The following is a 12,206-nucleotide window of genomic DNA, read 5'->3' on the forward strand; positions in this document are numbered from 1 at the left end:
AATGTTTATACTTTCCAGTGGCCTTCCCTGCCTAATAATAACAGTTGCATCCTTCCATTGACTAGACCCTTCAGGCAAGTATGTCACTTTTGTATCAACGTTTGGCAGTTGCCCTTTCGGAAAAATGGCCTGTTTTAATTCACCAGAAGTGTTGTGTTCCTCCACAGAAACCCTGTCTATATCAGTTAATTAGTCCTCATAGTTCTGTAACACATGCGTACCAGATGACTCTGGTTCCTCGTCATGTCTGTCTGCTCTGTCTAAATTTGAAAATTTGTAATCTGTACCCATTATCCTTGATGAATGGACCCTAACAGTTTGATTACCATGTTGCAAAATAATCGTTTTGCCATCTATGCCTATGATCTTCCCTGGGCCTTTCCATTCATTAGAATTGTCTCTCTTATAGTACACCATGTCTCCTTGCTGAAAAACGGCATCTGATGGCCGTACGTTATGTCTTAAAGCTCTGCGAATTCTTTCAGAGACTTCTGCTTCCAAAAAAGCTTTTCCACTGCTATGTAATGCATTTAAATGTTCAGCAAAACCAGAGCTAATTGTAGTCCCCTCCCAAGCTGGAGGCTGGTCATCCAAAATGGACGGAATTTTAGGATTTCTACCAAACACTAATTGATAAGGACTATAGCCCCCAACCATCTGCAATGAATTATTTGCATGTACTGCCCATGGTAAAGCTGAATTTAGCCTGCAATTTGGTTGATCTGCCAACATTTTCCGAAGAATGTCGTCGATGACAGCATGATTTCTTTCACAGACACCATTACTAAATGGGCTTTCTGCAGCCGTATTCATAACTCTGATATTAATGTTTTCACACATATCCCCAAATTCATCATTAGCAAGTTCTCCCCCATTGTCCATAAGGAATTTTGCCGGTGGACCCATTCCTGTCCCCATCCATTTTTCCACGATTTGATCCAGAATTACTCTCTTTTCTTTACTTCGTACAATCGTTGATTGACTAAATCTGGTTGCTAAATCTACAAAATGCAAAATAAATATATTATTTGCTTTATCCCAGATCTTAAGGTCCATGGCCACAATGTCGTTAAAATCCCTGGCCAAAGGTAGGGTTACTATCGGTCGTGCTGGTGTCCTTCTGTATTTCCTATAAACTTCACAGCGGTCACTAACCTGTTCTATCAGTTTAGTATAGTCGTCATCCCTTACCCCTGCATCCTTTAATAAATTTTTCAGCCTCCGAGGAGATGGATGTGCAAATTGCCTGTGCAGTTTTAATACCACAAGCTTTTTCTCAGCTAAAGTCCCATTTTCAACTACCATTAACACATCCTTAACCACTCTACTTGAAATATTATTTGTCAGTAATGGAATAGAATAGTGTCCTGACTGTGTAAATTGTAAGTCCACAGTCTTTCCAAAAACTGTTGCCTTATCCTGTTCCATATCCAGTTTCATGTGTGCTTTCTTCATCGATGGTCTACTCAGAAGCAAAGGTATCTCACTTGATACAACATCCGTGCTAATGAAATGATTCACTCCGGCAATATTGCAAGGGATCACCACTCTTTTCAGCGACTTCAGAGTATTATCATCCCCAAACCTGAAACTTGTGGAACTTTCAAATTCCTTAACCTTGTTACGATTTTCAGCATTCAAAGAGTCCAGGTAACATTTTAACCAGTCAATTCCACACACAGTAGATGTGCAGCCACTGTCCAATACAGCACAGTTGAGGGATTCTGCAACCAACACCCTCATTACCAGCGTAAAACTGCTTGTCAATAGGACAATGCCTTCTTTCTGGTCAATATCTTTTTCCTCTTCTGACTCTTCCGTGTCATGTGTCGCTTCAAACACTCTATCATAACGGGTTGGACAGTTGAAAGCATAATGGTATTGAGAGTCACATCGAAAACATCGATTTATCATGCCCCGTGCATTTCTGGGGTTCATCTTCCTATTGTAGGTTCTAACTCGGTTTCTGTCTTCATAATTTCCTTGTCTCGGTCTCCGTTTATAGTCTTGAGCCCTGTTCGTAGCCGTACGATTTCGCTATCCTGTTACTAGTGTATCTTCTATATTCTGCCTTATTGCAGGCTGACCTATTTGGGTCATCAGAGCCATCGGAATCGAATGTTTCCCCAGAAACTTTTGTAAAGCTTTGTCATCTGTTCGAATAAGGTATCCTTATCAGTAAACTGAACTCCTGTCAAAACCAGAGCCTACCCATGTTGCTCACTCTAGCACAGTCAAGTAATTTAAAGGCCAACACAGACTATGGAAATTCCAGATTGTGTTTCTGCAGCCTTTTATATAGTCTGCCAAATTCCATTATATAGTCTTCCATGGAGAAATCCTCCATTTTCCGGAAACTATCAAAATCCGACCATGCTTCATACGCACTGAACAAGTCATCTTTCTTATAAATCTTATCCATACAATGTAATAAAGTCTCCAGACCTTCTTCTGAGTCTAACTCTTCCAATTCCAGCTCAGAAAGCACTTTGTTTCGGATTTTACTGCCATATGGTAGAGAAAGAGCCAATGCCATACCTTGTTTTCTCTTTCCCAAAGCAGTTACTTTAGTCCACATAACTACTGCACTTCTCCATTGGTCGTACAATTCCCTTTCAGAAAATAAGGGAGGATAGTCATATCCAGCCATCTTTATCCTGGGTTCAGCCATGTATCTTCTTTTTCCTTCTCACTCACTCCTTGGTTTGATCAGGAAAAGTTGTATCTATCAAACCTTCACATTTGCACAGCAACCATCCTCTGCTCCCATTGTTGGACGTTTTAGTTGCTGTGAAATGAAGAGTCTAAAGTTCTTGTTCCTTTTCACCAAACACCATTTATTTCACTTCCACAGCCTCTGCACAAAACTCTTAACAACACACCACCTCCCAGAGGCCACCTGAAGCCCCTTTACATATCAGTGTCAATTAATGGATACTTAACATAAATGAGACAACTAATTGCAATGTCTCTTAACCCATTACTTAACAACAGTGATGGGGGTCCTCTTTTATGAGCGATGAACTGCGTCAATTTCTGCTCAGCAAGGGCATTGCCCCAAGCAGGACGACCAGTTACAACCCCCGGGGAAACGGACAGGTGGAGAGGGAGAACGGAACGGTCTGGAAGACTGTTCTACTGGCCCTACGGTCCAGGAATCTTCCAGTCTCCCGCTGGCAAGAAGTCTCCTGGTGGCCCTCCACGCCATCCGGTCGCTGCTCTGTACAACTACCAGTCAGACACGTCATGAACGTCTCCTTGTTTTCCCCAGGAAGTCCTCCTCCGGGACCTCGCTCCCAACCTGGCTAGCGACACCCGGACCCATCCTGCTTCGCAAGCATGTGCGGGCGCACAAGTCGGACCCGTTGGTCGAGAGGGTCCACCTGCTGCACGCTAACTACCAGTACGCCTATGTGCCGTTCCCTGACGGCCGGCAAGATACAGTCTTCCTTCAGGACCTGGCGCCCGCCGGAACCCCACGTGCACCCGAACCATTACCCCCACCCCCACCCCTCCGAAAGCACCTCACTGGAGGGTCAGTACTCCCGCCGCTCCTGCCTAGGCCCACCCACCCACCGACGCTTCCTACAGGCACCCCCCCCCCCCCCCCCCCGTGTCAACTGTTTGCCCCAACAGCGCCGCCTAGGGGTGACGTAGCTGCTAGGGAGGCCGAAACCACGCTCACGAAGTCGCAATCACCTGGACCCCCACCAGAATCACCACCGAAGCCCAGACGATCCAGAAGGATGACCAGGCCACCCGATCGACTGATTGCTTCGCTGTGACTTTAACCGTGAACGAACACTTTGTAAATATTCTCGACAGCCCTGTAAGGAGGTATCACGGTACCTCCATGTCTGATCATACCATGTTAAAGGCGACTGTTACCACTGGCCACCACGCCCGCCGGACTATTTTTTAACAGGGGGTGAATGTAGTATTATCAGGTATTGCTGTACCTAAGAGGCTGATGACCATTGGTTAAGCCTAGGAGTTTACCATTGGCTGTTGATACGTAGCTCCGCCCTGACAGGCGGAGTATAAGCAACGGTGCCGTCCCAGCAGCCTTCACTTTCTGTACCGAAGCTGCTGGGGAACAAGTTCCAGTCGATTAAAGCCGTCAGTTGTGAAATCACTTTGTCTTGAGTGTAATTGATCGTGCATCAATCAGAAAATATATTTTCACACAAATGACCAACAGAAATTGAGAACTCAATTTCCCAAGAGACTGTGGCGACTGGGTCAATTGAATCTTTCGAGACAAGAGGTTGATAGATTTTTGTTAGGGAAGACATATTGAACAAAAGGAGGTCTTGGAGTAAAGATACTGATCTTAAGATCTAAATATTGGAACACGTTGAGAGACTGAACGTCCTTCTTCTGTTTTATGGGCTCTTGAAGTCACACATCAACTGTAAATTCATAAAAGCATGGAATTTACAGTGCTGAAGGAGGCCATTCGGCCCATTGAGTCTGCACCGGATGTTGGAATGAGAACCCTACTCAAGCCCACGCCTCCACCCTAGCCCTGTAACTCAGTAACCCCACTTAACCTTTTTGGACACTAAGGGCTAATCCGCCTAACCTGCACATCTTTGGACTGTGGGAGGAAACTGGAGCACGCGGAGGAAACCCACGCACACACGGGGAGAACGTGCAGACTCCGCACAGACTGTGACCCAGTGGGGCATTGAACCTGGGTGTGAAGCAACTGTGCTAACCACTGTGCCATCGTAACACAGAATGAAACTAATGTTCATTTATTGGCAGAAAGTGTCAAATTTATTTATTTTGCAAACAAATGTATTTATTTATTCACAAAACCTTCCCAACTCCACCCAAGTCAATATTGCGGAACCACAACTTCAGGAAGATTGAAAAATAATATTAATTTAATTTCCTTCCCATTCACATTGACTGATTGAACATAGATTAATTCCTCTTGTTTTCCATTTTGGATTCAAAACATACTCTTCAAAAGTACATCAAAGAATTGACTGGAAGCCTATTTCGTGTAACTGCTCTATTGTGCTGGTTTGCTTCAATCTTTTCCAAGTTTGAAGATACCGATAAAATTTTAAGAAAACCCGAAAAAGTCAAACAAAAGCAGCCAATCAGTTTGATGTGAAGATTACTGTCAGAAGTTAACTGGACCAGATTCAGAAGAGTGAGCAGATGTGATAGAGTTAGGGGGCCCAAATCCTTCTAACAAGGCCGCATACATGAAAGATACTCAAATGCATTGAGGATGTTTGCAGAATTAAACTTATTAATTTTTTAGGCTTGACCCTCTGGATCACAAAATGTTCTAAGAGGTGATGGCAATAGTACATTTACTTTAATGTATTAAAAGTGAGGAAGTGTTATATGTCTGCCTGCGCCTTTTAGTCCTAGCATTTAATTATTTACAAAATTATCCATTTATGAAGGTTATTGCAAGTTTAAAATAAAGCGCTTTTGCGTCTCTGATCGGTCATCCAGCTGCCTGGATTCACATCCATCTGCAACATTTTCATCACCCACTTATCCCTTCGCGCTCCATCAATAAATTCATCCAAGGACAAGTGACCTGTAAAAATGAGAAGCATCAATGAATCTACAAACAATGCAAACATAAGCTCAAAAAACACTTACATTGTTAAATTAAAAACTGATATTGCTATGTGGATTATGGGTTGTCACATTTATCCATCTATATCAGAACTGAAAAGCTATATTTTTAGTTGAAATTTTTCATATTGCACTCTATCAGGAATTTCAGAAAAATACAAATCAACAAATTTATACTGGAAGAGAGAAAGTGCCGACCAATCAGTATTCTCTTTTCATACAGTACAAATTTGTATATTTCCCTTAAATTACATTCTTGCAAATCTGATGAGTAGCAAGATGAAAAGCTTCAACAAAAATAATCTTGGTTTTGAAGATCAAGATGTACATAAGAAATTGCAAGGGAAATAATTCACTGGTAGGAGTTGATTACAAGCTTTCGAACAGTTGCTACACTGTCGGGCAGAGTGTAAATCAAGAAATAATGCGTGTTGTAAGAAAAGTATTTCAATAATCAGGTGTGATTTTAATCTTCATATAAGTAGAGGAATCAAATTGGCAAAAATTGCCTGGAGTTGATGGTGTGTATTTGGGACAGTTTCTTAGAAAAATACGTTGTGGAAACAACAAGGGAACAGACTATTTGAGAGCTGGTAATGTGCAAACAGACAGGATTAATTAATGATCTCATAGCAAAGGATCCTCTAGGCAAGAATGTTCATAATACAGCAGGATTTAGATCGTTTGGAGACTTGGGCGGAGAGATGGCAGATGGAGTTTAATCCGGACAAATGTGAGGTAATGCATTTTGGAAGGTCTAATGCAGGTCGGGCATATACAGTGAATAGTAGAACCCTCAAGAGTATTGACAGTCAGAGAGATCTAGGTGTACAGGTCCACAGGTCACTGAAAGGGGCAACACAGGTGGAGAAGGTAGTCAAGAAGGCATACGGCATGCTTGCCTTCATTGGCCGGGGCATTGAGTATAAGAATTGGCAAGTCATGTTGCAGCTGTCTAGAACCTTAGTTAGGCCACACTCCTGTCCCTGGCGCATCTAGTGGGCAGTGGGCAGCACCACACCACCCGGGACACCCAAGCAGCGGCCAGGCCCATCCAGGCCGGGTCACCCAAGAAGACGCCCTCCAACTGGGACCCTTGTCACAGGGCGGGAATCACAGCAGGCCGCCTCCACTCCTGCTGTACCGTTTGGGGATCCACCTAGTCATAGCGTTAGGGCCTCGTAAGGCCAGAAAGTTAAACACCAGTCAAGTTGGCACAGGTGCAGGGCACAGGTTAGCTATAGGGGCTAGGGCACATATCTGTAAATATTTGTGCAAATTTGCAGGCAGGGGGAGGGTGGCTGGAAGGGGAGGGGGGTGGTGTTGGGATATGGTGTCTGTGGCCCTGGCCACTCCCTCCCCCAGTTGGTGAACCTGGAGGCGATCAGAGTGTCACTTGCATGTTGGCCCTGGAGCACACGTCGTGCACCTCCCGTGCATGCCTATCCTCGCAGCCCCCCCCCCCCCCGCATCTCCCTCATCGGATGAGGCCTGCCCTTCCTCCTCATCCTCCTCCTCCAGCACATCACCCCTCTGCTGCGCGATGTTGTGGAGGACGCAGCAGGTTGCCACAATGCTTTCAGCATCATACTGGAGGGCTCCTGCAGAGTGATCCAGACACGTGAACCACATCTTCAGGATGCCGAAGAACCGCTCGATTATCCCCCTGGCTGCTGAATGGTCGTTGTAGTGGGTCTCTGCATTGGTCTGTGGCCTCTGGGTGGGCTTAAGTCGGGTGCTCTTTCCGAGGGCTGGCGCAGTCTTGAGGGGCCGGGTGGCCTCCTTCTGCACTGTAAATTCTATGATTCTATGATAGGCATGAATCCTGTCGATCAACCCCCTTGGACTCGGGGCATCCCGCCGATGCTCCTGTGCACCGAGGTCTGTGAGATCCCGGACAGGTCCCCACTCGGCACGGAAAGCTTCAGGGCGACCTTGACGGGCACTGGGAGCAAGTGTCCTCCCCCATATCCTTGCGATGCCAGGTGTGCCATCATCTGGCAGATATGTCGTACTGTCTCTCTGCTCAGCTGCATGCCCGGTCCAGCAGGTCCTCGAGTGACAGGCGGCACCAGTACACCCGAGGCCTCGTGCGGCGCCTCCTTGGCACCTCCTCCTCCTCGGCCTGTTGGACGGTCGGCCCTCCATCCTCACCGTCTGCCTCCTGTCCTTCTGCTGTCCGCTCCGCTGCTGCAGCTTCCTCCTCCTCCTCGAGCAGCTCCAGCTCATACAGCCGCAGGGCATCCCCCAGGGCTGCGGCGACCAGTGGAAGGTCACCATTTCTGGTTGAATTCCAATAACCATTGTCTGCAGGGGTGAAAGGCCGACATGCTACATGGGGCGTACCCCTGTGCCCAACCAGGTCCACAGGGTTACATGGTGGCCCCAGTTCGCACTGCGGGCTCTGCCCCCTCAGGCCCCCCCCCACCCAATCCCCATACCCCTGGCCCTGTCGATGCCCGGCTCCGTGGGGTCTCTGGCCCGGGCACCCACATCTGCTGCCAGGGGCACTGTCGGCTGGCGCTCCCCTTGCCAGGGGTACACTCCGCAGCTCCGTCCAACAGCCCTGTCAGGGCTACAGTGGTCAGTGCCTTGGCTGGACCGCCTGATGCCCCGCCAGCAGGTGGCGGCAGGTTGGGTGGCGAGGGAAATAGAACATAGAACATAGAAAATACGGCACAGAACAGGCCCTTCGGCCCACAATGTTGTGCCGAACCTTTGTCCTAGATTAATCACAGATTATCATTGAATTTACAGTGCAGAAGGAGGCCATTCGGCCCTTTGAGTCTGCACCAGCTCTTGGAAAGAGCACCCCACCCAAACTCAACACCTCCACCCAACACCAAGGGCAATTTGGACATTAAGGGCAATTTATCATGGCCAACCCACCTAACCCGCACATCTTTGGACTGTGGGAGGAAACCGGAGCACCCGGAGGAAACCCACGCAGACACGGGGAGGACGTGCAGACTCCGCACAGCCAATGACCCAAGCCGAAATGGGGAGGGTGGGGCTGGGGTTGGGGATGTGGTGGGGTGGCAGCTGGGTTGCTTGGGTGGTGGAGGGGGGGTGGGGGCACCCATATAGTCGGTGCAAATCTGCAGGATCCGGGGCCAAGGTGGGTGGTCAGTGGGGTGCGCAGCGAGATGGCTGCCTTGCGGGCCGCAGCAATGGCGGTCCGTGCCTGGACCCAGTCATCTGGGGGGGTCACTCCGGCCCCACGGCCCGTCCCCTGGTCACACCCACCGCCCTGGCATGCCCCCCCCCACCCCAGCCAGTGTCCGGGCCGGCAGCCCACGATCGCTCCTCTCCGTGTCCTACCCCCTCTCATTCAGCAGCCGTGACGCCGGTGTCACAATTTGTAGAAGCCGTCGATAACTCGGTCCATTGTAGGCGGAGAATCACGGAGGCCCCGGAGAATACCAGGTCGGGCCCGATAATGATATTTAAACAGTGTTTACTGTCCGTGCGTTCTGGAACGCATTGACGCCGCTGTAGATGCGACGTAGAATTCCGATTTGGCGTGAAACCGGCGCCCAACGCGATTTCAGCGTCAGAACCAATCTCTGCCCAATCACATTTCCCGATTTTGCCATCGGCCCCTTGGGGCATTAAGGGGAGCAAGGGGATAGGATTGGAAAGTGGAGCTAATATCATTCAGAAATGATTGAATCAAATAGCAGAGCAAGTTGAAAGGGCACTTTGGCATATTCCTGTTGCCATGTAGATGGACTTCGATTTGTGTTTGGTTCAGTTGGAGACACTATGAGCAGACTAAAGTCAGTGTTATACGTACCATCTCCATTTTCATCCACTAGCTGAAATATTCTATCTACAACTTCTTCTGGAGTCAAGAGGGGAGATCCATCCTCCGACTCCTGATGACAAGCCTTCTTTAATCTGTAAATAGACTAAAATGAGAGGAAATGTCAGAATTCAGGTGGAAAGAACATGTTGACTCAGAAAGAAAGGAAGTAAAGTAGTGACAGACCTCCACAATCTCCAGCAGCTCCATCTTATCAATGCACCCATTTCCATCCTTGTCATATACTTTGAAAGTCCATTTCAGTTTGTGTTCCAGATTGCCTCTCAGAACCAGATTGAGGGCCGCAACATATTCCAAGAAATCGATGGTGTTATCCTGGAAGGAAAACAAACTAGTGCCCATTTGTGACTAAAATATAAAAATGTTTTAGATCATCAATGGGATGGGCATTTATTGCCCATCCCTAATTTAGTCTTGCAATAAGATTACAATCTATCCTGTTTCATATCGAACAAAGTTCCCCCACAGGAGAACGATTGGAATGGATACAGGTTAACATTCGGCTATGGTGGGTTTATTCAAACTGAAATGTGAATTGAACCTGAATTTGCAAACCCTTTTCTTTAATGTCTCCTTTTCTAATTTTAATACCCAGCGCACACAAAATTATACATAATTTTGGGTTAAACTCAGGGAAAAATTAGAAATATATTAGAAAGCCACTTTCAGAAGTGAGCAAATAGCCAGTAATAGACAGTGTTGCGGTTTGTATGATTTAAAATGTCCTTTCAATATTCTCGAGATGTTTAAGTCCTTTTCCCGACTCTCTGCACTTTAGGAAAGATATGAAGGTACTGGAGAGAGGGCAGAAAAGATTCACAAAAATAACCTTCCTCATGCCCGGATCCAGTTATGAGGAAGGAGTGAAGACGTTGGAACTGTTTTCCTTGGGGAGGAGAAGGCTGAGAGGGGATTTGATAGAGATGTTCAAAATCCCGGAGGGTCTGGATAGAGAGAATGGGGAGAGACTGTTCCCGCTCATTAGAGGATCGGGGTCGAGAGGGCACAGACTATAAGTAATTGGCGAAAGGAGCAAAAGCGATTTGGAATGGTTTGGAATTCACTGCCTGAGAAATGTGGTGGTTTCAATTGAAGCATTTAATAGGGAATTAAACTGTTACCTAAAGATGAAGAATTGCTGTTTCTTTATTTGTTTCTGGGATGTGGGTGTCGCCGGGCCAGCATTTATTGCCCATCCCTGAGGGCATTTCAGAGTCAACCACATTGCTGTGGGTCTGGAGTCACATGTAGGCCAGACCGGGTAAGGACGGCAGATTTCCTTCCCTAAAGGGCATTAGTGAACCAGATGGGTTTTTACGACAATCGACAATGGTTTCATGGTCATCATTAGACTTCTAATTGCAGATATTTTATTGAATTCAAATTCCACTATCTTGCCATGGTGGGATTCGAACCCAGGTCCCCAGACCATTACCCTGGGCCTCTGGGTTACTAGTCCAGTGACAATCCCACTACGCCACTGCCTCCCCTGTTGGGTTATGGGGAGAAGGCGGAAGAATGGCACAAAGTGAATAGATTATTCGGTGAGCCAGTACAGAGATAATGGGCCAAATGGCCTCCATCTGAACTGTAACAATTCTGTGATTCTGCAACCAGCCCCCACTCACAATCCCCCTTTCAACTGATTCAACTGGAAGCGAGAGGGCATTAAATCAATGGCAAGATTTGTTTGAGAAGCGAAGTTGCTGTGTCCATTAATCTCATCTTTCCAACCACTTCACTGTTACATTACAGACTTAATATCCACGGGACGGCACAGACGCCGTGTCTGAATACCCCCCCCCCCCCCCCACCACCACCCCCACCCCCGGGCTGTGATTTCCTGAGCAAACAGCGACAGGCTCTCACAAAACAAAAGCAAGTTCACACTCACCCCATTCTTATCAAATGCCCGAAACATGTTCTCTATATATTCAGCTGCTTCTTCATTGTCTGAAACTCCAAAAAAGCGCTTAAATTCATGAAAGAAAAGGGTTCCACTGGGACATTCAGTCACAAACTTCTTGTACAAGTCTTGGAGTTCAGCAACACCAATCTCCCCTTTATTTTCATCACTCGCCGTTTGACCCATAACTTCAGAACTGGAATTCTCTGTCAAAGAACTCCGCAGAATTGATCAGTCTCCCAGGGTGAGAACCTCAGACCCTGGTCACCTGAACAGAAAGTGAATAATCTTCTCCAATCCCAAACTTCTGTTCCCAGTCAAGTGCACTTAAGTGCACAAAGAGGGGCTGCTTTGTCTTCTAACATCAAGCTGTGTTTGATAACTTCCTTGATTATCAACGAGGACTAATAACTCTTCTACAACCAGATTCACGTCTCCCCGATCACATCAACCCTCAAATAAGGAATTAACCAGTATTCTGGAGCCCAGAATTTTGATCAAACCTCACTTCAACGGCAACTTTGGTATTCTAGACCTTCCTGAACAATGTCACACTTCACTGGAAACTATATGCTTTGCTCTGCCACCTCTGCTGTGCTATTATTGGAAATGAAAGCTATTCTTCTTATTAATATGAGCTTTGAGCAGGGCAATACCTACTTAAAGAGTGCTAAGTTTATTATGAGCTTTCCAGTGAGCGCACTCTAATATTTGGTGACCTTTATTCACCTTCGGGCAGAATCAGAGCCGGTCCAACATATTTATGGAGCATTTTCAGGCTATTAACCTTGGCTTTAAAAAGGGAATTGCTGCAGAGTGCTTCAGTGTTTTTCTACCTGCTTCAATGGTTAGACCTGCAGATTA

General features: G+C 46.7%; 1 protein-coding gene and 1 long non-coding RNA gene across 3 annotated transcripts in view; one reads left to right on the top strand and one right to left on the bottom strand.

Moving 5' to 3' along the window:
• Positions 1 to 12,206, top strand: part of LOC140393619 (uncharacterized) — an 83,641-nt gene that overhangs the window by 16,337 nt on the left and 55,098 nt on the right. The gene's annotated exons all lie outside the window — the stretch shown is intronic.
• On the bottom strand, positions 4,760 to 12,000 carry guca1b (guanylate cyclase activator 1B). Its single transcript, XM_072479889.1, has 4 exons — positions 11,331 to 12,000; positions 9,602 to 9,751; positions 9,407 to 9,521; positions 4,760 to 5,569 (listed from the first exon to the last, which is right to left on the bottom strand). Exons 1-4 carry the CDS (start codon positions 11,526 to 11,528, stop codon positions 5,442 to 5,444), a joined length of 591 nt encoding a protein of 196 aa, XP_072335990.1. The 5' UTR covers positions 11,529 to 12,000; the 3' UTR covers positions 4,760 to 5,441.

Source organism: Scyliorhinus torazame, chromosome 17 (genome assembly GCF_047496885.1).
Source record: "Scyliorhinus torazame isolate Kashiwa2021f chromosome 17, sScyTor2.1, whole genome shotgun sequence".
Taxonomy (NCBI): Eukaryota; Metazoa; Chordata; class Chondrichthyes; order Carcharhiniformes; family Scyliorhinidae; genus Scyliorhinus; species Scyliorhinus torazame.